The sequence below is a fragment of the Physcomitrium patens genome, chromosome 4 (assembly GCF_059467195.1).
Source record: "Physcomitrium patens ecotype Gransden chromosome 4, ASM5946719v1, whole genome shotgun sequence".
Lineage (NCBI taxonomy): Eukaryota > Viridiplantae > Streptophyta > Bryopsida > Funariales > Funariaceae > Physcomitrium > Physcomitrium patens.
In genome coordinates this window covers 3,778,729-3,801,633 of record NC_143413.1, presented here as the reverse complement: position 1 = coordinate 3,801,633, position 22,905 = coordinate 3,778,729, and the positions used below count along the sequence as shown (strand labels likewise).

Sequence of the window (22,905 nt, the reverse complement as noted above, 5' to 3'; positions counted from 1 at the left end):
AGATATACATACATCTCTCTCGCTCTTCATATATTTATAGATAGGTAGTGTTTTTGTAAAAACTGTTTAATGTGTGTTTCAATTATTTGGTACATTGTGAGGTAAAAATCATAATAGATCCCATTATAAATATATTTTCTAATTCATTAGACATGTATGTGTATATATATATATATATATATATATGAATGTTGGTTTAATCTTTCATTAATACAAAGTTGACATGATTCTTCAATTAATTATGATATATTTTTTACAAAAAAGAAAAATAATTATGAATATATATATATATATATATATATATATGCTTACATATAGATATTTTTAAGTTTTAATTCAATAATATATCCATCATGAATATAAAGAGGATTGCTAAGTAGGTGCCTTCCATACCATTCACCCTTTACATACACACAATAAAACTCTTATTTACAGTAAAATATTTTAGCATAGATTTACATCAAAAGAGTCTCTATATAAAATTCTCCACAATAAATAGCGAGTGTGCACTTAATGGTTCCCAATATAAAACATTCATAAATAAATTTATATTTTATTTAAAATTTATTTATATTTCGGTAATTATATTATATTATATATATATGTATTAAAAATAAATAAATAATATATATTAAAATTATTTGTAATATATGTATTAATATATACTATAATATTACTAAAATTAAAATATATTATATGACATAAAATATACGTTGTTGATTATGATTACTTATATTTTTCAAAAATAAATAATTTTAAAATTAATTTATATTCTACAATAATTTAATGATTTAATATATAAAAAATAACCATGTTTTAAGTTATGATTTTTTAATATCATATAGGTCTATCTTTTATTGTACTTATTTCAATTTTAGTTTGATAATAGATATTCTAAGAAATTCTTATATTATAAAGTTTTTTTTAAAATAAAAATTGATATTTTTATTTTTATTTTTATTATATTATAAATAATTATCTTATTTTTCAACAAGTTCTTAGCTTTATAATGTATTCATCATCATATATATATATATATATATATATATATATGTGTCTTTGAAATATATTAGATCAAGAATAAAATCAACAAGCCTTTTTTAGTCACAAAACACACTTACTTTAAGTGAAGTTTGTTTTGAGTTGAATTTAAGATTACAAGTAATTTATTCAGAAATTTTCTATTTAAGGAATTTTCAAAAATATATTTTTGAAATAAAAGAAATAATTTACCTAAAGAAGTTTAGGATTCCAAAAATATCTTAAATTTAGAAACATATTTTTAATTGTAAATTTTCTAAAATAAATGCTCTTTGGTTATACATCTTTTTTTGTACCTATTTTATTATATAGAAGATTTATTGATATATATATATATCATTTTGATTGGTAACATTACATTTTGCAATTTTTGTTGCAATCAAACTAGCATCATGCTTACAATTATTTACTTATTTATTTATTCTACTGTATATATTCCAATTTTTTAGATTTTTTTTACACAATTTGTAATATAAAGGAGTCTTCTTGGCTGACTATTTTATATTGCATCTTTTATTTTCTCATAAATTAAACATTACAATATTATATTGTATGAAACTATTAAAGTAATAATATGTACTTTTTATTATTCAAACTTCTAAAGATACAATTTTTCCTCCACTATCCTATAATTAAACTACATTAAAGCAATGATTTACTCTTAATAGCCTTCTTTCATTTCACCTCATTACTATTGGTAAAATAAGTAAAGTCCTTCCATTACGCTTTTGTAAAACAACTTATAAATTTAGCCGGTCAAAATATAGATCAATTACAAGGTTTTGTTTATAAGATAACATTTTGACAAAGGAAACTCACTAGCATATATATATATATGTATTTAAAAAAAATCTTATTGATACCATACACTAAATACTACATTTTGTACATTAAAGGTGTTTCTTGCTAAAAACAGGATATATGATTCAAATTTCAGAGACAATGAGACTACATGCATCATAGTTTGACAAAATCTTATGCCCTATTTTTATGACTAGATATGTTGTATTGTTTTGGGGAATGGTAAATAGACTGAGGCTTTTACTAAATTAATCCACCCATCCTAACCATGCAAAAAGAAAAAAAATGACATTTACTACTAGATCTGAAACCAATAAAAACCAACCACATCGTGATTACCGTATTCTTCATCATGGGTAAACCAATTTAGTAAAAACCTGGGTCTATTTAACATTCCCCATTGTTTATATTTGAATATCTTTTCTTGGGCTAAACACTGTTATTGCTACTACATAAGCAGCCACAAAAATAAGTTTTAGCGAATCCAAAGGTTGATTTGGATGAACGCTATTACAAACATTCATCAAAACATGGGGGTTAGTTTCTTGCTGCAAGCCCTCACGTTGTTGCAGGGCCTCCATCTCTGGCACCCAACAATGGCGTTTGCATTCGCACGCTCGTCGTTGCTCGCCACGCTTTTCACGAGGTACTTCACCCCTTTTCCTTGGCCTTCATTTCATAGCCTGCTCTGATTTCTCTGTACCCCTACCCTACCGCGTTGAATAGCCCATGATATGTGCAGACGGTTCTTTAATAAACGAAACAAAAAAGAGAAAAAAGAGAAATCAGAAAAGAAGGAAGAAGGAGGAAGGATTTGAATGCTGTGGATTTAAAGAAGATGATTTGGGGAGCTGGTGTGGGTCTTTGTGATCTTACTGGCTTCTGGATCACATGTAAAAGTTGACTTAGGTTTGGAATGATCTGCGAGTCGATTGTGCGTTGCCTTCCATAAAGTTTGTATGCGTGTTTTGAGCTGTTAATTATGCGAGTTTTTGCTTGTGCAGTCGCTCTTTCACCATTCATAGAAGTGGATCGCTGAAAAGCATCTGTAGGGAGAAGCTGGGCGGAGGAGGAGTAGCCATGGACCAGGTTGGTGGTGTGAGTATACGACCCAAAAATGTGGTGCTCTACCACTATCCATGTCCTGATGGCATCTTTGCGGCTTTGGCTGCCCACCTTTATCATTCAGCTATCGGTCGACCCGTTTCCTTTCTTCCAAATACTGTCTTTGAGCCATTAAGGTAAATCCATGAACCTAAGAATTGGGTGATGAAGTCAAGTTATTATACTTATGAGTTTAGCAACAATGTTCTTCCTCATCTGCCCCTAGAACATAGCAGTTTGTAGGGTTTGGGGGTTTAAGGTTTAAGGTGGAAGTCAGAACCGTTTTTCTCATACTTTTGAATTTTGACTTAATTACTTGAGGTTTTAAAATCGAACATTAAATTGTAGTGTTCGCAATGGCTTCCTGGTTTGTGGCGACATGTGAGCAGGGTTGAAGACATTTCTACCAAAAACGTGGAGACTTTTTATCTTCTGGACTTCGCAGGTCCACAAGGATTTGCTGTAGAGCTAGCAAAGAAGGCTAAAGAGTAAGTGCTGCAGTTAATCGCAGTGTATGCATGCTTATTTCTCCATTGTTTTGTTTTAGAGAAACCAAATATTGGTCTTATTTTGAAGATAACATCCAGTTCATTTGTCCTTTGGAGTTTGTATTCAATCGGAAGCTGAAGAACGCCTGAAACAACGTTTAAATGCTCAGAGAGTTTGAGCTTCGAAATCTGAACCTTGACGGAAAGCATTCTGGTGCAGAGCAGAGTCGTGGTTTTAGACCATCACAAGACTGCGCTTGAGACACTTCCACCCAATGGAACAGGTCCTCCAAACTTACAAGTACTACTTGACATGAAGAGAAGTGGTGCTACTATTGCATATGATTACTTCCTTGAAAAACTTCAAGTAGAGTCCTCACTTCAAACTTTCCTCCAAGATGATGATGCTTCACATCTAGAAACCCTCTTCAAGTACATTCAGGATGCAGATTTGTGGACTTGGGCTTTACCAGAGAGTAAGCAATTTAGCAGCGGCTTAAGTGATTGTAAGATTGAATATAATGCCGTCAAAAATGGGGAGGTTTTTCACCAGGTACATTACTTCACTGTTGTTTAGAGTGAATATTTTGTAAGCGTTAAGTGGTTCACGTACATGACTCTCAAAACGTCATGCATATGTGTACTAAAGGAATTTTGAGTAGTGTGTTTGATTTGGCTCATTGACTCTATTTCCTTTTCAAAATTTTATTAATTCAATTAAATTTTTTGACAGCTTTTGGCGTTGGATCCTGAAGTCCTTATCAAAAGAGGAAAAGTGAGCCTGCAGGAAAAACAGAAGCTGATTGACCTTACGTTAGATAGATCTTTTGTAGTATCTCTTGGTCAAGGAAAGTTTGGTCAGTGTTTGGTGAGTCTCCCAACTCTTACAATTTAAGGTGTTCATGCTTTTCTTGGATGCGCGACTACTACATTGTAAATTTACGTCTGGAATTCGTCAGTATTCAGAATATGCCGAAAACTTCCAGAAAATTGGAAAGATTGATAGCTCAGGTTGTTGGATGAACTGTCATTGAACAGAGTTGATGTGATTTGTGACTTTATGCATTGGGTCATGCTGCTGGCATGGTCCGTACTGGGGGTGGTGTCTTAGGCAGTGCGAGCAGATGCGGTCGCTAATCTCAGAAGCGAACTGGGTAACCAGCTGGCAGCAAAAAGTCGAGACCAAGGTCTCCGGTAAGTTGTCCTGTCACAACGCATGTCCCGTAGGTGGATGATTTCTCGAATTTCCTATCTACTGTTAAATGTGATGCACTATTTGTAAGAGTTATCTTCCTCCGTTTTCGCTCACGATTGCTAAGAGGAACCAAGCATTTATGTGTTGGAGTGAAACAGCTTTCAGGAGATTGGTTATCATGCCATTGTCTGTGGGGTATGAGAGAGCAGAATTTTTCAACAGCACTGCACCAGCTTGCCGGATTTAGATTTCCTATCATCTCAGTGCTAATAGTCAATGTCTCGACAGGGCAATTGGAGCTGTGGTATATGTGGAGGAAGCAATGAACGATGCTTCTATGTTCAAAATAAGCTTACGTAGCTTAGGAAGCACTGAAGATACCACAGAAATATCTCAGGTATGCTCATGGTACTTGTTTGAGATCCAGCCAACTTATCATTTCAATAGTCTCTGTAGGTCAGGTTGTTTAGTAATGTTTCTAAGTGTTGTAGGGAGGTTCTCATCTGAAATCTTTAGAAGGGATACTTGGTAAGTCATGTAGTTGGACTCGCCTCTTGCCACCTGTAAATTACAGCCAGTTTTGATACATGCATGTATGATGCTTTTTTGTGGATAGATATATAATCTCTTTATGGAGTTGGATGTTAAGTCTTCAAGCTATGATTTTATATTTTGCCATGGAGCAACCGTTAAAATTGGGTTACAGAGCTTCTCTCGCCCTTTCTTTCTCTTTAATCAAATACAAACACTGCTACATGTTTTTAATTTGAACTTCTTGGTTTCTGATTCAGGTTTATGGCGGTGGAGGTCATCGTAATGCTAGCTCTTTTCTATTGTCAGTACAAAGTTTTGAGAGATGGAAAGCTTAAGATGTGTTATCCGTGTACATTTCAGAGACGATTTTTAAGACAATAGATTCTTAGATCTTTATTGAATTTTGAAGTAAAAGAAAAAAATCCAAGTTGAAGCTTCTTGCATTGTATACAGTAAATATAGATAAAAATTTAGCTTATTTTCATTTATTTGCAAGAACAAAAGTTTGTTTTCATGTGACTGAATCAAGTGATAATAAAAACAATAAATACATTGCAGTTAAGAATTGTTATATTTATGCATGAATATTTCAAAATAAGTTTAAAGAACTTATGAAAAAAAATTATATAGATAGTTGTCAAATCTTAGTGCTAATTGTAACACATTATTCATTCATAGAATTTATTAGAAGAGTAGCTTGTATCACAAAGAAGGATATTTACTCCTATAAAGCATGTGGATTTCAAAATCAAATCTTACTTTAAAAATCAATTTGATATATAGAATTGGTATATGTATGTAAATGTGTATATATATAAGTATTATTTTAATCTTATTTAATTTACAGCTTGCAATTTTATTTATTTATTTTTATTTTAAAGTATTTGTTTTTTGATACAAAAATAAGATTTATCCAATTTTTTAATAAAATAGGGAAAAATGTACACTAAACTAAACTTCTAATACCTAAAGGATACCTAAAGGATAGAGATAAGAGTTTTAAGATGAAAGAGTTGCAATGATTGCCAATTCATGTACACTTTTGCATATGATCACACCACATTATAAAACTTTTGGAAGTGATCTTAATCAAAATGGATGTCAATAATAAGCCTAATTTTTCTTCTATGAGTGTTAACTCCCATGCTTTTGCATCATATGAACTAAATAAAAATTTCCTCTTTTTAAGAACAAAGATTCAACCAAACATTATTCCAATTAAAAATAATAATTTAATATTAAACTCTATTTGTGAATCACTAAGTTTGCAGAGAATGCATTCTTTTAAAATTACTTATAGCTAATTTTAATACAGTATGTCAAAAATTCTTTATCCATAATCCAAGAATATGATTGAGAGTCAAAATTCAATTCACTAATTGAGCCATAAAATAAAACAATGCCAAATTATTCTTTTTTTGTTAGTTTTTTTTTCTTTTTTTTTTTTTTTTTTTTTAATGCTTTGGCTTTCTTGATCTAATGAAAGTTTTCCATCAAAGTGTAAAATTTTAGATTGAATGCCAAATTGGAAAATTTTGCTTCTTATTGTTTGAGGCAAGAAAAACCATTTGTCTTCTCCAACTTCTTTATATTCAATGAGAAGTTGGAATACCACTACTAGTAGTTGAGTTCTCTGAAAGGTATATAACCTAATTCCATCTTGTAATTTTGGTAGAAAATTATTACTATGAAGTAATGATTTCTAAGATCTAAAAAAATAAATATGTAGAGAATTCCAAATGTAATTATTGTTGAGTGGAATTTGATATTTGGATCTGGTTTTTTCTCAAGACAAGAGTTGTTGGCTCTTTAAAAAGATTTTTGTCTTGTTCAATATCTTTTCAACATAAGGTTATTGCTTGATGTAAGTCTATATAAAAGTTAATTAATAAAAATTATAGATCTCACTATAAAAAATTCCAAATATCATAGAACAAATTTAGAAGATTGACCGAAAGAAAGTTTTACATTTGTGCCTATCTTTTATCAATTTTTCTCTAAGTTTTAGTTCCAAGATTCTACTTGTGACTAAGAATGAATGACCATGCAAAGTACAATAGCCAATGCGTAAAGAAAGTTGGTTTAGCATTCATTATATCAAATCTAAAAAATAATTGAATATTAGATTGACCTAGTTAAAAGGCTCATATTGTCAAGGACATAAATTACAATAAAACTCTAAAAACATTAGTACTCGTATATCACTTAAAGAGAGAAAGTAGACAAATCAAAGATAAATATAAAATAAAAATCATAATGACTTTTTTTAAATATAAAGAGACTAGAGAATCTTGAAGTATGACTAGAACACAAAAAATATTTTGATAAGAGTAAGAAAGTCCTTATTCTTGCGTCCATATATACTATCTATCAAAAAACTATGTGGCAACATTGTATAGGTCATGAAACATATGTCCAACTTGCTCAACATGTGTCTAACTTACAAGGCAAGTTTTTAATATATATGCCACATGGCCAACTTATAATTCAATTTGTAAACATGTGCAATATGTTGCGAAGTTTTTGAATTACCAATTCTTATAAACACTTTTAAAGTCTATAAAAATTCTAAAAAACTTACCAATAAGATATTTATCAATTTATCTACCATTACTTATTTCTACCCCATTTTATTTGTACCCACTTTTCCAAATAAATATACTAGTGAATATGAACATCCATTGCACAAACAAATTATTTGCACAAAAGTACTTTATTACTTCATTTGAATCAATTATATCTAGATTTCTATTATTACAATCCTTATAAACAATCAATAAGGCCAACTTAGATCTTCTTGAGAAGAATGTATTTCTCTGCAAAAAGTTGCTAAACATAGATATAATTTTAAATATAGCCTTTAAAGATCTAGCCCATATAGCTAAAAGAAATATATTAATGAAAGAAGAATATTTTTTACTATAATTTCTCTACCTACCACATTGATTTTAGTAGAAGACTAATAATCAAGTTTGTTTGCCATTAAATTAATTAAGAATTAATACATGTTGTGAGTACTTAAAAAAAGACTAGAAGGATTACCTTAGAACACCTTTATATTTGTAGGAAATGCTCATGCCTATCCAAATTGATTTGTCTATGTTGATTTATTAGATTCTTTAAATTTCTAATAAGTAGTTAATTTGGCCTAATTTATTTCAAGGCCCAAACTAAAGCTGAGTTTGATTATTTGCACCAAAGGGAAAATATAGTCTTCTTTTCATTTAATAGTGATGGTGGAATCATTTGCTTATTAACATATGATTTTTTTATTAGAGCTTTCAAGGATGTTAATACCATAAAGGTTATTATGGTAGACTGCATTCTGAATTATTAAGTCCTTTGACAATGTCTTGAAAAAATTAATCGTCTGATAATACTGGGTTGATCATTGAGATGGATTGATCATTGATCACTTTAATTATTTTCTAGAATGTGTCAAAAAAATTGGATAAACTCAATTCCAACGCCATTTGGACTTAGGATCTTATTTTAAGTTCTGCCACCAATTATTTCTTCAATTTTTATTGAATTAAATAACATGGATAATTCAACATTCATTCTTCAGCAACCTTGCGTAGAATGATATTTGAAGGAGGTTCACAGCTTTTATTACATTCAAAGATTCCAATATTTATATTATAGACTCAAAGAAGTTTTTAAAAAGTTAATTTACTATGTTATTTTTTAGTATCTGTAATATAAAATAAAAAAATGAAGAAAATACAGATTTTTTTTATTAATATATTTGATATTTGACAATTAATATTAAAAAATATTGTGTAGGTACTACAACGTTTTTTAAAATTTAAAACAGCATAACATTCATATTTTCTTCTATTCTACATTTTAATTAAAACCTTCAATCCCTCAGATTCAAAAATCAAAGCTCTCATCAACACAAGATTTATTAAACTATATCCTCTTATTCAACGTTTATTATCAATATATATATACATATATATATATATATATATATATACATAATTCATTACTTTTATTTTGTTTCTCATCATCCGATTCTCAAAAATATAATCAGAAGTATATAGCCATTTTAAGAAAATGTACCCAAGAAGAGTTTTATGCATGTACATATTCAAAACAGTGAATGACAAATGCGTTTCTAAGATTAACGCAAAAGTAATCAGCGAATAAGGTGTGTGCAGTGTCATGGCACAAGTGGCACCTAGCCAGACATCTACAGAATAGACACTGCTCTTAATGCTCCATCACAGTCGTATGCAAACATATTTTGCATCCGAACAAGCGTTTATCCATTTTCTTATCCGAAGTTCATTTTTGTACATTTACATGGTTCACTTGAGGATCTTGAAAACACCTTGCAAACATCAGGTCCAAGAGCTTCCGCTGCACCTTCAACAACATCAGTATTAATGATCACTCCAAACTAGCAGCACCTTTCCTCATCGAAACAAGCGCAAGTACAAAATTCCATAAATGATATAGAATCAAAGACGGCGTCAAAAAAAAAAAAAAAAAAAAAAAAAAACTATCGGTGCTTTTTAGGATACAATTAATGCGTTTTAGGTGAAAATTGAAAAAGATCGAGTGAGCATTGGAACAATGTACACCGTAGCACTAACCCATTCCCCTTACACCATGAACATCCAAGCACAGAGCTGACTCATCCACCACAGCGTTGCGCAGAAATCCACAAGTAAACACAGAATACTCTGGAGGCTCGAGAAACCAACCAATCAAAAGGGGGCTGTGAAAAAATACTACATAAAAACATACTGTATAAATGCTCACCTCTTTTCAACCATCCCCAAGAACCAGCGGTTCTCAAAAATCCTCAACGCGAATGCTTTGTCAAATCCATGAAGAACCTCCATTTGTAGCGACCACTAAGCACCAAAATTCATGAGTTGATCTGAAGTCTCCAGATATATCTGCTGCATTTGCGAATCTCCATTCTGCTCCACATATGTCTGCTGCAAATGCGAATACTCGTACTGCGTATTAGCGCTGGTAAACGATCCCCGTGGAGATACTGAAAGGAACTGCCCAAGTAACTCGGACCTCAAGGATCCTTCTCGTAGGCGTCGATACTGCGCTCGGGCTTCATTAGAGCGCACCATTGTCTGGACTGTCGTGACTGATTTTTCAAGAGCCACAATCGCTTGCTTTCTTCCCTCTTTCAAAAATTCTTCGTCGTCCTCTTTGCCATCGACGTCATAATCCCCACTCTTAAAGCCTCGAAGCCCTAACCTTTTTCGTTTCCACCGCAGAACCAACTTTTCTAAAACTCCCACCGACCACAATAGTTTCTTGAAACGCTTCCGTACGAGGTTTCCACGTACTTGAGCCTGTATCCTCACTACTCGCTGCCGGAATTTGAGGTAGTCTCTTCGCACCTTCCAGCTCCTGAACTTCTGCTGTATGCGACTGGCTGCCAGTTGTTGCTTCTTCTCCTGATGGCCTCGGTACGCCCTCTGTATTCTTTGAGCTGCACGAGCTGTCAGCAAGGCCTGCATTTGACTCTCAGTCATTCCATACTCATCTAACCTTATTGATGCCAAGTCATCCTCCTCCCTCTTCCGGAAAGAATACTGTCGAAACGCCGCTTGTATTAAGGCAGCTGCTCGAGCAGCATTCCGAACAGCTTGCAATGATTCGTGGACAGAAACTGGATCATCGGCTCCGCTTATACTTAATTTCACACTTTCACGTCTGGACAATTTTGCAACTGCAGCTTCAGCAGCGACATTAGACATGGCGAGGTCATCAAGGTTCTCTGAAAGTGTCATGTGGGAAAGACGGCGTGTTAGACTCCACTCGGCCAGGAAACCACCAATACCCGCATGTCCTTTCATGGACGCAAGGTCTGCTGGAGTTTGACCAGCCGGGCACTTAGGTGTGGGGTCTGTCACCGCTCCTGGATCTGCACCGTGTCCCAAGAGAGCAATCACCACTTGCTCCTTGCCAAAGAAAGCAGCCCAATGTAGAGCAGTCCACCCTTGTGCATCCCGGAAGTTTATAGGTACACCAGCAGTTACCATCGGTGTAATTACCCAATCATAACCCAAAGCCGCAGCCATGTGAACCACTCCCAGTCCATGTGCGTCAAGAACAGAGACACCTTTACCTTCCTCTTGAACCTTGCAGAACAGCCACTTCTGCATGCGGACTTTCAACAGCGTCTGAAGCAGGCGCTCCAGAAAGCTGCTGTCTTGAGAGAGATCAGAAGTCTTGGCTAGATTCTCCAGCTCTAGCCAGTCATCATCGCCGTGGAGTAAGGAAATAGAGTCCAAATTGCCACTAAAATCAATAATTTCACCAGCATGAGAATCGGAGTCTGAAAGCAATAAGCGTGAGAGCCGAACCTTCAGCAACCTCTCATCTGTTATTTGAAGCTCTGCTTTAGTGTCAGGGAATATTCTACCAACACCACTACGATACTCAAAACAGCGGATTTCACTGTGCGCTTGACGATCACCACAAGTAACATATAAGGAAACTTTACCGGCAGGAAGAGAGGGAGCCTTGCACCTAAGAACCCCTGTCCCTATGACTTCTGCAGGAACCTCAATGTCTCCAAACATGCAGCACCATTTAAAATTACGAGCATTCGTATAGCTCCCCAAAAAGACGCCTGTCACCAGAACTTTCACACCTTCAGATGCATACGCCCATTCGGGGGAGAAGTCGGTAATGGTGAATCGCAGGTCTGACGTAATAGAAGTGCCTGTACCCGTGTCCTCTTGTCTAGAAACATTGAAAAAATCAATACCCGCTCTCTGATCCCCAACAGTTGGCGTGCTGGACCAGCCGAGTGGAAATGTACTGGGGCTTAACAAATTTGAAAAGTCGCTGAGATAGCTAAAACAACGTCCAAAACTTTCCTGCTTTCGTAAATCTTCGTTGTTTGATGCTTTCTCCTGAGATGCAATGCTGTCAAGGATGAGTTCAATAGGTAATGAATCAGACCTTGTGGAAAGTACCCGCTTCTGGTACAGACTGAATGCTTCTTTCCCGGCTTTCCCTTCAGCAACGTTATTTAAACTGGCTTCCACCTGTGCCTGAGGTTCCCGACTGAGACCCCTGGGATCAAATGCTTCCAGAATATCCTTCGGTGGGGGAGTTTGCTGGAATCGAATATCCTGTACGCCGAGAGAATCACTCACATCCATCCTATTACTGGACATAAGAGACTCCATCAATTTCTGATGAGTACCTGGAGTAGTCACCTGCGTCAGTGTTGCAGCCCAGGAACTCATACTTTCTTGTTTCACATAAACAGGTGGCGGAGGTTGGGACATCCCGGTCCTCTGCGATGCATCAAGCGCAGCACCACTCTGGGACACAGATGGTGCTCCTTGACTGAATCCTGCATTACTACTTGGAACACTTTCCGGTTCTTGACCCCACCCAGCTGAGACCATAGCAGCCGCTATATTTTCTTGACGCTGAACACTTCCGAAATCTTCGGAGCCATACATGTTTGATGGTTTACCAAGACTCTCGGAATAATTGGCAGGCACTGAATTGCCACCAGAATAGTGATTGTTCGACGAGAACAATTCCTGCTGCACATACATTTGTGCATTTCTTGAAGACAATTCATTAGATTCAAACTGCTGCAGGTTAGAGAGCTGAGGAGGGTACTCTCCTGGTTTTGGCGTCAATTCCGTGGGAGAATCCAGGAGTCCGCTTAGCCGTGCTAGGGTTGAGTCCCCACCTCCACCAGAAGAAGAACCATACCAATTAGGAGGATATTCAGCTCTCAATTCTGACCCTGGCCAAACATTTAGATGTGACGTACGCAACAAGTCTGTATCACCTTGCGCCCCAGGAGAAATCTGATCGAGCAGCGTGCTTTGTAGACCACCTTTGAAATCCTCAACATCTTCTGGCTCAAACAAATCCCCATCTTCCTGGAGCGAGTCCGGGGATGTGACTGGATGTGTCACCTCGGGAGGGCTAGCCGCATGAACAGCTGGAACGCTGTGTTGTGAATCACTCATGGAGAATCTGCCTCCTTCTGTAACTTCCCTGTAGTGAACAAGCACAATATGCTCCAGTGTAGGCGTAAGCATCCAATAACACCTTCGCTGGAAACATGGATTATCCTCACCGTGCGCATAATAGCAATGTAACATATCCACACTGCCAATCTTTAGGCGCTCGTGTGCCTCCCGCACAGTCTTTCCGTCTTTCTTCTTTCTCCAATTGTGACCATCTTTACGGAAGTATCTTAGAGTCTTCCTATCAAACAGAAACATGGAGCCGCTAATGGGACGGACTGGGGGAACGGGGTTGAGTTTGAATCCATAATTGGCGTAATTTTGTAGGATCTCGCATACCTCAAGAGGCCGTAACCATCGAGTCTGAGCCTCTGAAATAATTTGACGAATATCGATCTCTGGTGGTTGAGATCCAGAATGTAACCGAGATGTAGTTGCCATAGTGATCTCGTATTGAATCCAAAACTCTAAAGATGATTAAGTACAGGGAAGACTATGAGGATCCTTCTGCATCAACAAGAAGGAACATTTACCTAACCTAACTCTGACCAAACTCTACGTTCCAACCAAACGACCATAGAAGAGAAAATGCATTTCAAAAGGCTCCAACGTGATGACAGCATTTGAAATAGCTTGTGGACCTTCAAGTGAGCGACATCCCACACATAATCTCTACGTCATCCGTGAGTACATCAACCTATTGAGGGTCCATAAAAAATTTACGATTTTTAAATAGAATCTATACTACTAATTCGCGATCTCCGTAAGAGGATGACGCTGCAATTTCTCTGACCCTTGTCCCAAGTACATGTAGTCCTATTAATGATTCGTATCCGACCACCATCCGACTTCGGAATAACTTCGGCTTTTCGAGGTTGATTTTTGCCAGTTATGAGTTAAGTGTCTGCATTCAAACATTCAAATTAGATACTATACTCGACCAAACACGTACACCTGACAAACATGAAACTCAAGTCCATGGTCTTCCAAACCAGTCATTCCGTACCTTTACCGCTTGAATACGACCACCCTCACACATTCGCAGGTTAAAACTAAATTAAAAGAAAAGAAAATAAATTAAAACCCCTGCTGCGAATTCTATGTGTGTCAACTTCAACTTCAAAAACCGACTGGTTTGTAGCCTGAATGGACATCCGAGACCTTCACCTCGACTAAGTAAAAATCTATATAAACATTAATCCTCGAAACTACACAAAAGAGATTTAACAAACACGAAAGATTACACAAACTCTCAGCACCACAAAAGGACAAAAGCTGCCGCTAAGGATACAAAATCTGAGAAACGAGATTCCAAGCGAGGGAGCATTCGGTATAAGCGATTACAATAATTCACCATGTCTTATGCTACACAAAGCCTCTCATCCTTGTCTGTAAGCCCAAGCAAAGTGCAGCGATAAGCTAATATACTATGCGTTCGAAATTTAAGCCGAAAAAATCGGACATACGAAAGAGGTAGCTAAGGTCATCTACTATAAGAATCAAACGACAGATGTGCGCAATAGAAACTCAAACAGCCGTTTAAATAACTAGAATTATAAACAAATAAACACATACACACACACACACACACACACACAACATCTCCGTTCCTCTTTCAAAGCCTCAACCCTCGTATCCACTACACCACGAACAGCCAAAAATATCACTAAATAAAATACGAGACGTACCAGAAAAACCTCCCACGGCTCACACGAAACCACTCGAAAATCGGCAAAGCAGCCTTACCGCTAACAGAATCCTCTGCTCTCCTCTGCTCTGCTCTGCGCTGCTCTGCTCTCACACAAGCTCCAATCTAAGAATCTGCGAGAAAGCTCCCTCCCACAACCCTCCCAAATCTCGTTTGTCTGCACCAAGGATGATATCCGGTATTGTTCCCCGTTTTCAGCCTGCGAGCCGATTCAGAGGGAAGATGCTACCACTCTGCCGTTAGCCATTAAGAGGCCAAGTCTTTTTCCATTACCACACTGATGAAGGTCTTCCGCAGGTCGGAGACTGACGCCAACGTGAAACTCCGATGAAACTGAGAGAAAGCTCACACGAGACTGCGCGCGGAATGGATCACTCACTCATTCGTACACTTCGTGTGAACGGTGACTTTTACGAACCTGGAGGAAGTGTAGCTAAATGCGAAATCGAACATGCCTGTAATGAGTTGGTCAAGAGAATCGAACTCTGCGCTGCGGTGGAAGCTGCTCTGACTTTGAAGGCAGGAGCCAGCTCAGCACTGGCAGTGTCTCTATTGGATTTGGAGAGGGCACCTGATTCTAGTCTGGTGTAACCGAGACAACGTATGTTCTCCGAAGTTTCCTGATAGCTATATTTTCACTGTATTTGCTGCTTGTTCTATATATAGATACATAAATATATACATATATAAATATGAGTCTCCCTCCAATGGAAGTAGGGGGCAGGGCCTATTCCAAAATGCTATCTATTACCTACCATTCTTGAATTCCTCAGTGAGAATCGATTCCTATGAGACAGGGTTTTTTAAAAAACAACGTGACCATAGGGTACACAACAAAAAAATTAAAAAATTAAAATGGGGGGAGGGAAATAGGAGAATAAATAAATAATTAAATAAATAATAGTTGTGTAACGACACAAGGTTTGACCAAGGATAGAAGTGGGATATTGCAAGTGTGAATTGCAAGTTGTGGGTTCTCTGTTGATGGTTATTAGGTACTGGTTGCAAAATATGTATATATATATATATATATATATATATATTGTATATTAATAAACTACTGATGGTACCTCATTATGTGGAAACTATGGTATGAACGTCAGATGTTGGACTTTAATTTTAAGAGTTAAGAAGTCAAAAATGTTTCATTATTCAACAAAGACTGAACTATAGCTCCCCCAACCCCTAACTTGGGGAAAAACTACACCAGTACATACCTTTCCCTTCTCGTTTTTTGCAAAATAATGAGATTTCATCAAAAATATTTGTTTCTTTTCTTTTCTGAGTCTATGTGTACATTAGATAAACTCATATGCGTCTGTTTGTGTGTACACATACAATAAATACTTCACTTGTATCAAATTCATTTATACATACATATAGTTTTTCTTTCTTCCTTCTGATTGCACATTTTAAAAAATCTAATTAAATGTGGCAAGAAGAATGTTTTCATCGTTATCATATGCAGCTTTTAATCATTGATGGGTAAAGATATACTGTCCTCTGATCTGTGAAGAATATGTTGACTTCATGGGTGGAAGGTTTATAATTAATCTGCAGGTTTAGTGGGTCACTCTAATTCCATCCCATGTATCAACTGGTCCTGTGTTGTCCTTTGATGTACAGTGTGTAAACACTTGGACCCTTTGTCATTGGTCAGAAGACTACACCAATTCAAAACCCAAGCAAATAGTTACTGAGAATGATATGATGTATAAAACATAATATTAAACTTGAGAAACATAAAATTATAATTGATTGTAATTTGAATACTGTAGAATTCAAGAAGCATGGAGAACAGGTTTTATTATATTTCTGTTTTTCCATACAAATAGATTATCAAGGATTTATTAAATATGGAATCATTCATAATGGTGTCATTTGAGTATTATATGTTGTGGTTTGTTATGACTAAGGGGCACTTAATACCTGAAAGCCTATTTTAAAAGGCTGTTGTTCAAAGGCCTTGTGAAGGGTCCCTACTTATTAAACAAAAGTTGTCCTTTGGAAGTGTTAACCTTTAGAGACACTAGAAAACAATAGAAGCAGTTGCAAGGATAATTTTAATTTTACATTTTAATTTTAAATAGATCAGGTTGTGACAAATTTCGTTATAATCGCTATCCTTCTATTTAACTTCTCCACTCCCATGTAAACTCCAATATAGTTTTTAATTGTTCATTTTCTCAATTTTCTTCTATCTTTCATGATTTTTCCATGCTTTAAGAAATTCTAGTACTATAGGAGAGAGGAGAATATTCATTTCTTTATTTGTTTGTGATGGTTATGTATTGGTGCTTGTATATGGTAATGCTACACATCATCAATATGCAAGTATTTGTGGCATGGGAAGCATGGTCAATATAAGATATATTAATAATTGTCTTCATTGTTTAAATATAAGGAATTGTAGTATTAGTTGGTATACAAAACATTGTTGAAAAAGACAATTTTTGTTGAAACAAGAGTAGCAATGTCATCATGCCAACTTACAATCAAAGATGGGTTGTGTGATACATGAGAAATATTTGAACTTGTATAAAAATAATCTTTTATTGTTCAAAACAATCAAAGATGCATTCTATCTAGCAAGACTTTAAAAGTATAATCTATTTAAAGAATAAAGTAACTATTTGCTTCCATGTAAAAAAATTTAAATTCCATCTAATCCTTTATTTGTGTATGTGTAAAAAGACCTTTTGGACTTTAATATAGTACAAAATGCTATTTTTAAATGGATAGATGTATTGGTGAAATAGGTGATGGACATTGTAAATGCATGTATTGCAAGTACAAATAAGGTTAATAGAAATTAAAATTGCAAAGTTGAGGGCAAATTAAAAAAACTTTAAGATTGTGATGAATTAAAGGAAGGGCAAGACTTACACATCAAACATGCATTAATTGTTTAAATTTGAAGTAGAATTCAAAATTTCAGATTTTGAGAATTTTTGGAGGTTGAAGAAGAATAATTTTGGCAGCATTTGACAAGAAGTACAATACATTTATAATAAAAGAAAATAAAAGTCAAAAATATTTACAAAAAAACACTATATAGAGTAATGAAACCTTGGCTAAATCTTTGTGAGAATTAAAAATTGTATTAGAATCTAAAACATGGTTTTTAGAATCTAATAATTTAAAAGACATAAAAGTGTAGCTATAGTTTTCTACTATTGCGAGTATATTACAATCCATGTTTTTCAAAAAAATATTATTAACATTTTTTTTAATAAATTTGAATAATTTATTGCTATTTACTCTAAAATTTCTTCTGATTTGTATTGAAGATTTTTCTTTCTGTTTGATTTTTGCCTTGATAGAATTATGATTTATTTTATTTCATTTTTAGGTCTTTTAGATATTGGAGTACTTCATATATTACTGTTATCTTTGTTTTCTTTTGTTGCACTTGTATTTCCCAAACCATACAAATTTGACCTTTGTATAGACATGGGTGAAGAAGCAGGCTAAAATTTACTCATCCATAATAAATGTTGGCTTTAAATTTGAGGTTTAAAATTCTTCCCATCTCATGAATATCCATCTATGATAAAATTACTCGAAGAAGTAAGCAAAAAAAAAAAAACAAACAAACAAAAAAAAACAAACAAACAAACAAAACAAAACAAGAAAAAAAGTCTAACAACTTCTTAAGGTAAAAAACTATACAACAAATCAAATAAAAATGGATGTATTCTTTACAAATAAGATACATTCCTTTAAAGAAGCTATTGATAGTAGGTAAAACTCTAGCTATTGGAAGGAAAAATTATTTTAAAATAACAAGTAGAGTGGCTACTTATAACATTTGCATGTTTTAAAGCACTATTTTATTAACTTATAATGCAATTGATTGATTTATTTAAGAAACCACCTCTCTTATATGGACATTCTAGATTTTTTTTTTAATTAAAAAAACATTATTTGAATCCTATTAAGAAAAAAAATCAATCTATCTCATTTTTTCCTCCCACCACGTTGGAATTGATTTTCTTAAGCATGAATTCAACTTTAGAAAACTTATTGATTTCACCCACTCAATACATTAAAAACTTATGACCTCTCATATTTTATACTCTAAGTATCAAGCGCCTCTAAAAGTGGTGACTATGAAATACTAATCCCAGCCTTCAATCAAAGGTACAAAGAGCTTGGTTTTGCCAACAAACCCTAAAATAACAAAAACAATCAAAATCCATTTAACAAGTCTAAGCTTTATTTTTATTTTATTTTTAAAAAAAACTTTATGAAGGGAAAGCATGACGTGTCATGAATGATGGGATGAAGCAGCCACGAGGGCGGTTCAGCCACACAGGCGGTGTGAACAGGGACCCAAGCCACCGGGGGACGAAGGAACTCCGTTCTTTCATCTCCATGATGAATGAATTCTCAGGCTCTAATACACCGTCACTTCATCCACACAATGGATGGATGAAATTATCTGTCCACCTCTATGTTTTGTACCAGTTAATACACACCTGGAGACACTCCAGATCGTACACTTCACGCTTGCATGTGCAATTCAGAGGTTCTCATTCCTCAATCCGTCCAAAATGATCATTTCTAATAATGGCATCCAATTAAATATTACAAATTTTTACATAATTGGGGTAATTTGACCATGATACACGAACAGTTCTTTAAAAAAAATTAGTTCTAATATTAACTTGTTTGCTTATATTATTGTCTCTTCCATAAAGAACACCGATATAAATAGCAATGACTGTCACAGGAACTGATGCGTCGATAAATTTAGCAAACGAGGAGATCAGGTATCAAGGCTCAGCAGCAGCAGCAGAGTCAAATATCTGTTCGCTGACCCAGCGGTGAAGATGAGGCGGACGATCACCGAACATGGTCAAGGCCTGAATCGAAACGCACTTCAGGAAGGATCTTCGCGCGCCACGACTCGGTCAATCGGATGCGGAGTAAAAGTTCCGAGCTTTACATTCATGCCAGTATCCAAAGTCCGCCAGTCGAGCCAAAAATGAAGTGGAACCACGGCAGTGTTGTAGAATGCGAATCCATGGAGAACGATATGGCTATGAAGTTGTGGGGACTTTGGTTTTATAGTCCTACGGATACATTCGGGTTGACGACGCCGTCAGATTCCAACGATGATGTGACAAGGCCTTCCAGTCTCTTCTGTAGCCTGTCGTTGCAGAGAGATTGTAATACCTGTGCTGCAAAAGAGAAAACCAGAGCGCTTCGTGGTGTCAGCGAATCGATCCCTCGTGTCTGTAAATAAAACAGCTGCTCTTCTTCCAAGTCGGAGATGGCAGCTCCGTCTGTGCATTTGACGTCATCGGCGATGATCTGCAGGTTGGGCTTCACATTCACGGTTGCTCCTTGTGCTAGTAATAAACTTCGGCTCAGTTGCCCTGCGTCTGTCTGCTGTGCAAACCTGGAACAGACAGCACCAGTCGCTTCGTAGGTACTTCGCATCAAAAGAGGCAAGGTTCACTAAAACGGTTTGGCAACTCATGTTCATACATTTTGGGAACTAATAGCCACTGTGATCATCAAGCAAAGCAAGTTGCGGCTGTTACCTGTTGACCTTAACGTTGCCGTCGAACACCGACTGGCCTGTCCTATGGGCGACAATGTATTTATGGATCTGGCGACTGATACCTCTCGTATGATCCAGGACTAGCCTGCTGTGCAGGTCTTGCACCTGCCCCTTGCCCGAAAGTGAGAAAGTTGAAAATTCGGTCTGTTTATCGGGACCTAACTGGATGACTTGGGAGATTGTGCCTGCTCAAACGCCCACCAACGCCGGCCTCTACCAACTTGTATGTGCTTTTCTCTCCCTAGTACACGTATTCCCAAAGCAATTAATTTCAGTCAACGAAACGAACTGATGATTATATCTTCATAAAATCGCAAAGTTGGACTAGCGAAAAAAGATAAAAGATGAAAGATAAAAAACCTCAAATCCCACAATGACACGCACCAAAAATCTCACAGCCTTAAAAAGTAAATAATAATGAGGCAACTAAAATTAACAAGAACTAAAAATTACCTACTCACTTGTAGATAAACTAATACAGTTTCTGTTTTTTCCTCACTCCCTTGCTTGATAAGCTCAGCGCTTCGACCTTGCTCCTGAGAGCACCAGTGAAACATTTCTGCTCCGTCTGCAACATGTAATTCACTCACTTGGTTTGTCCAATATACTCAATCGGATGCTCCGACAAATTGCTCAATAATCTCCACCCAAGCGCCACTTTCTGCCACAACTAGCAAACGAGGGCTTGCCAGGGAGACGGATCTTCCCTCTTCTTCGCCTTCCATAGACCCTCCCCTTCCCGTGGAGTAGTATACAACATGAACTGGTTTCACCATTTGAACACCTTTAGGTGCAAAAACGACGCCAACATCCTGCACTCCTAGTTCATTTAAAAATGTGAAGACATCATCTTCAGTTCCAGCTCCAGGTTTGCCAAGATGCTCTAGTGCTTGTGACAGGATACTCCCTGCAGTTTCATCAGGAATTTTTACAAATACTTCCCACATATGCTCCGTCGGTTAAACCCTCTACCCTCGATGCGGACTATGATATCACGCCATCAACGAACACGAGACGGAAAGCATCCGCTTCACCAAGTCCAATACCTGCCAAAATTGTACCAAACGTTAGATACCTCACGCTAGTGACATCTGTGAAATAAACAATTATCAGATTATTTACCTGATGCAAGGTCCGGCATGCTCGCGGATTCAACAGCTGTTGGGACAATGTTCAGATTTTTCAAAAACCTCACATCGGTGAACCTGTAAGCCTCGTCCTTGTTGATGGGCCAACGCATGTTCAATGCCTTCTCAGCTGACTTATCCCTAAGTTCTGCCAGAGCACTGCTGCCAAGAGATTCAGTCTGCCGCTCCGCAGGCACAGAATTATCAAGCTTCTCAGCGAGGTCCAGCACGAAGAACTCAGGACCACCAAGATTCTTGGGCAATGAGAACGATGCCTCTGCCTGATCCCTGAGGGATTCAGAGACAGAACCTGATTCTCCCGACTTCACCACACCAGCGAAAGAAGCTCTAGCACCCACGTCCAACTGACCAAACCATTATCCATACCCATACCCAGTCAACAACCTCCGCAGCGAATGAGGCCTCACAGAACACTACAGAAACCCAGAATTGAATCCTAAATTCATCAGGCTCTGCCCCCATTCAGCTCTAATGCGACAGACTCACCAAAATTTAAACCAACCCGACCAACATTCCACAAATTTGCAAAATTCAAAGACCACATTCGAAACCTGAATCATCGCGTACGAGAAGCTACAGGATTCCGGCGCGACATACCCTCGCTGCACCACCAAAGCGTCGGGCACCGAGTTTAGCAGGCGCAAGAGCGCTGCAGGACGATACTCGCAATGCCGCAGTACAATTTCTGGGCACCACTATACCCCCCATGGCAACGCTACCTGCCACAGCTGCCATCGCCATTGTCCCTCACCGAAACGACTCCAGTCTCAATGTCAGCCGATACTGTCGACACTGTACCTCCAAATTCGCCAAGCTTCGCACTGCCGTCCACGCATCCACCACGCGACGAAACGCAAAAAGGCTCCCAAACCATCGAATTTCGTGTCCGTGGAGGGTGAGAAGGTTATCAAACTGCGGAGCCCGAATCCGCTGTTTCAGTGGTGTCGCTTGGATTCGACGCTCCTCGGTGAAGATTGAGCATTGCAGGGGATGAGGTTGCCGAGATTGTGCATTGAGATCGAACAAACTCCCACCCCCCCCCCCCCCCACCCCTGCTGCCCAGCGTCGTCTCTCGTCTCTCTCCGCGACCCTCCTCCTTCTAGATTTACACTAGTTTCCTAGATCTCGTTTTAAATCTACGAATTCTCATCGATCCCGAACATGACATAATCTCTGTTTCCCGTGCACCGTGACGCTGGATAATCTACTGAAAGGAAAGATTCGTAATCTAAACATATGAAACCGAGTTATATATATATAGGGGAATGCTAAAGTGACTCAAATTTTTACTAAAGCAATCCACTCTATTTTAACCATCATTTCACT

At 36.7% G+C, this 22,905-nt stretch overlaps 3 protein-coding genes and 1 pseudogene across 9 annotated transcripts; 1 reads left to right on the top strand and 3 right to left on the bottom strand.

Moving 5' to 3' along the window:
• Window positions 1-2,357: 2,357 nt before the first annotated feature.
• On the top strand, window positions 2,358-5,666 carry LOC112281045 (uncharacterized). 2 transcript variants are annotated; one of them, XM_024517192.3, is made up of 8 exons: window positions 2,358-2,488; window positions 2,847-3,083; window positions 3,336-3,434; window positions 3,660-3,987; window positions 4,168-4,302; window positions 4,546-4,628; window positions 4,918-5,026; window positions 5,421-5,666. In XM_024517192.3, exons 1-8 carry the CDS (start codon window positions 2,373-2,375, stop codon window positions 5,496-5,498), a joined length of 1,185 nt encoding a protein of 394 aa, XP_024372960.2. In that variant the 5' UTR covers window positions 2,358-2,372; the 3' UTR covers window positions 5,499-5,666. The 2 variants fall into 2 exon arrangements, with proteins under 2 accessions (XP_024372960.2, XP_024372958.1); XM_024517190.3 differs by lacking the exon at window positions 2,358-2,488 and adding an exon at window positions 2,551-2,696.
• Window positions 5,667-9,215: 3,549 nt separating this feature from the next.
• Window positions 9,216-15,235, bottom strand: LOC112281896 (calmodulin-binding transcription activator 3). 4 transcript variants are annotated; one of them, XM_024518906.3, is made up of 3 exons: window positions 14,840-15,235; window positions 9,937-14,055; window positions 9,216-9,531 (listed from the first exon to the last, which is right to left on the bottom strand). In XM_024518906.3, exon 2 carries the CDS (start codon window positions 13,590-13,592, stop codon window positions 10,032-10,034), a length of 3,561 nt encoding a protein of 1,186 aa, XP_024374674.1. In that variant the 5' UTR covers window positions 13,593-14,055; window positions 14,840-15,235; the 3' UTR covers window positions 9,216-9,531; window positions 9,937-10,031. The 4 variants fall into 4 exon arrangements, with proteins under 4 accessions (XP_024374674.1, XP_090105647.1, XP_024374672.1 ...); XM_090249521.1 differs by having other exon boundaries at window positions 14,898-15,235; XM_024518904.3 differs by having other exon boundaries at window positions 9,216-9,537; window positions 14,840-15,234.
• A 4,186-nt stretch (window positions 15,236-19,421) lies between these two features.
• On the bottom strand, window positions 19,422-22,618 carry LOC149989352 (protein ABCI7, chloroplastic-like; annotated as a pseudogene). Its single transcript, XR_016502754.1, has 5 exons — window positions 22,177-22,618; window positions 21,548-21,923; window positions 20,893-20,999; window positions 20,412-20,672; window positions 19,422-20,266 (listed from the first exon to the last, which is right to left on the bottom strand). The product of XR_016502754.1 is annotated as a protein ABCI7, chloroplastic-like (transcript).
• LOC112281295 (protein ABCI7, chloroplastic-like) lies at window positions 20,534-21,692 on the bottom strand. 2 transcript variants are annotated; one of them, XM_090249522.1, is made up of 3 exons: window positions 21,554-21,692; window positions 20,885-21,477; window positions 20,534-20,672 (listed from the first exon to the last, which is right to left on the bottom strand). In XM_090249522.1, exon 2 carries the CDS (start codon window positions 21,376-21,378, stop codon window positions 21,040-21,042), a length of 339 nt encoding a protein of 112 aa, XP_090105648.1. In that variant the 5' UTR covers window positions 21,379-21,477; window positions 21,554-21,692; the 3' UTR covers window positions 20,534-20,672; window positions 20,885-21,039. The 2 variants fall into 2 exon arrangements, with proteins under 2 accessions (XP_090105648.1, XP_090105649.1); XM_090249523.1 differs by having other exon boundaries at window positions 20,535-20,672; window positions 20,893-21,477.
• Window positions 22,619-22,905: the final 287 nt, after the last annotated feature.

Excerpts from the sequence above, each read along its gene's own strand:
- LOC112281045 (XM_024517190.3), top strand. The coding sequence starts at position 2,572 with ATGATATGTGCAGACGGTTCTTTAATAAACGAAACAAAAAAGAGAAAA. Across the intron at positions 3,988-4,167 it reads ATGGGGAGGTTTTTCACCAG|CTTTTGGCGTTGGATCCTGA; the intron begins GTACATTACTTC and ends ATTTTTTGACAG. Across the intron at positions 4,303-4,545 it reads GAAAGTTTGGTCAGTGTTTG|GCAGTGCGAGCAGATGCGGT; the intron begins GTGAGTCTCCCA and ends GTGGTGTCTTAG.
- LOC112281896 (XM_024518906.3), bottom strand. The coding sequence starts at position 13,592 with ATGGCAACTACATCTCGGTTACATTCTGGATCTCAACCACCAGAGATC.
- LOC112281295 (XM_090249522.1), bottom strand. The coding sequence starts at position 21,378 with ATGTGGGAAGTATTTGTAAAAATTCCTGATGAAACTGCAGGGAGTATC.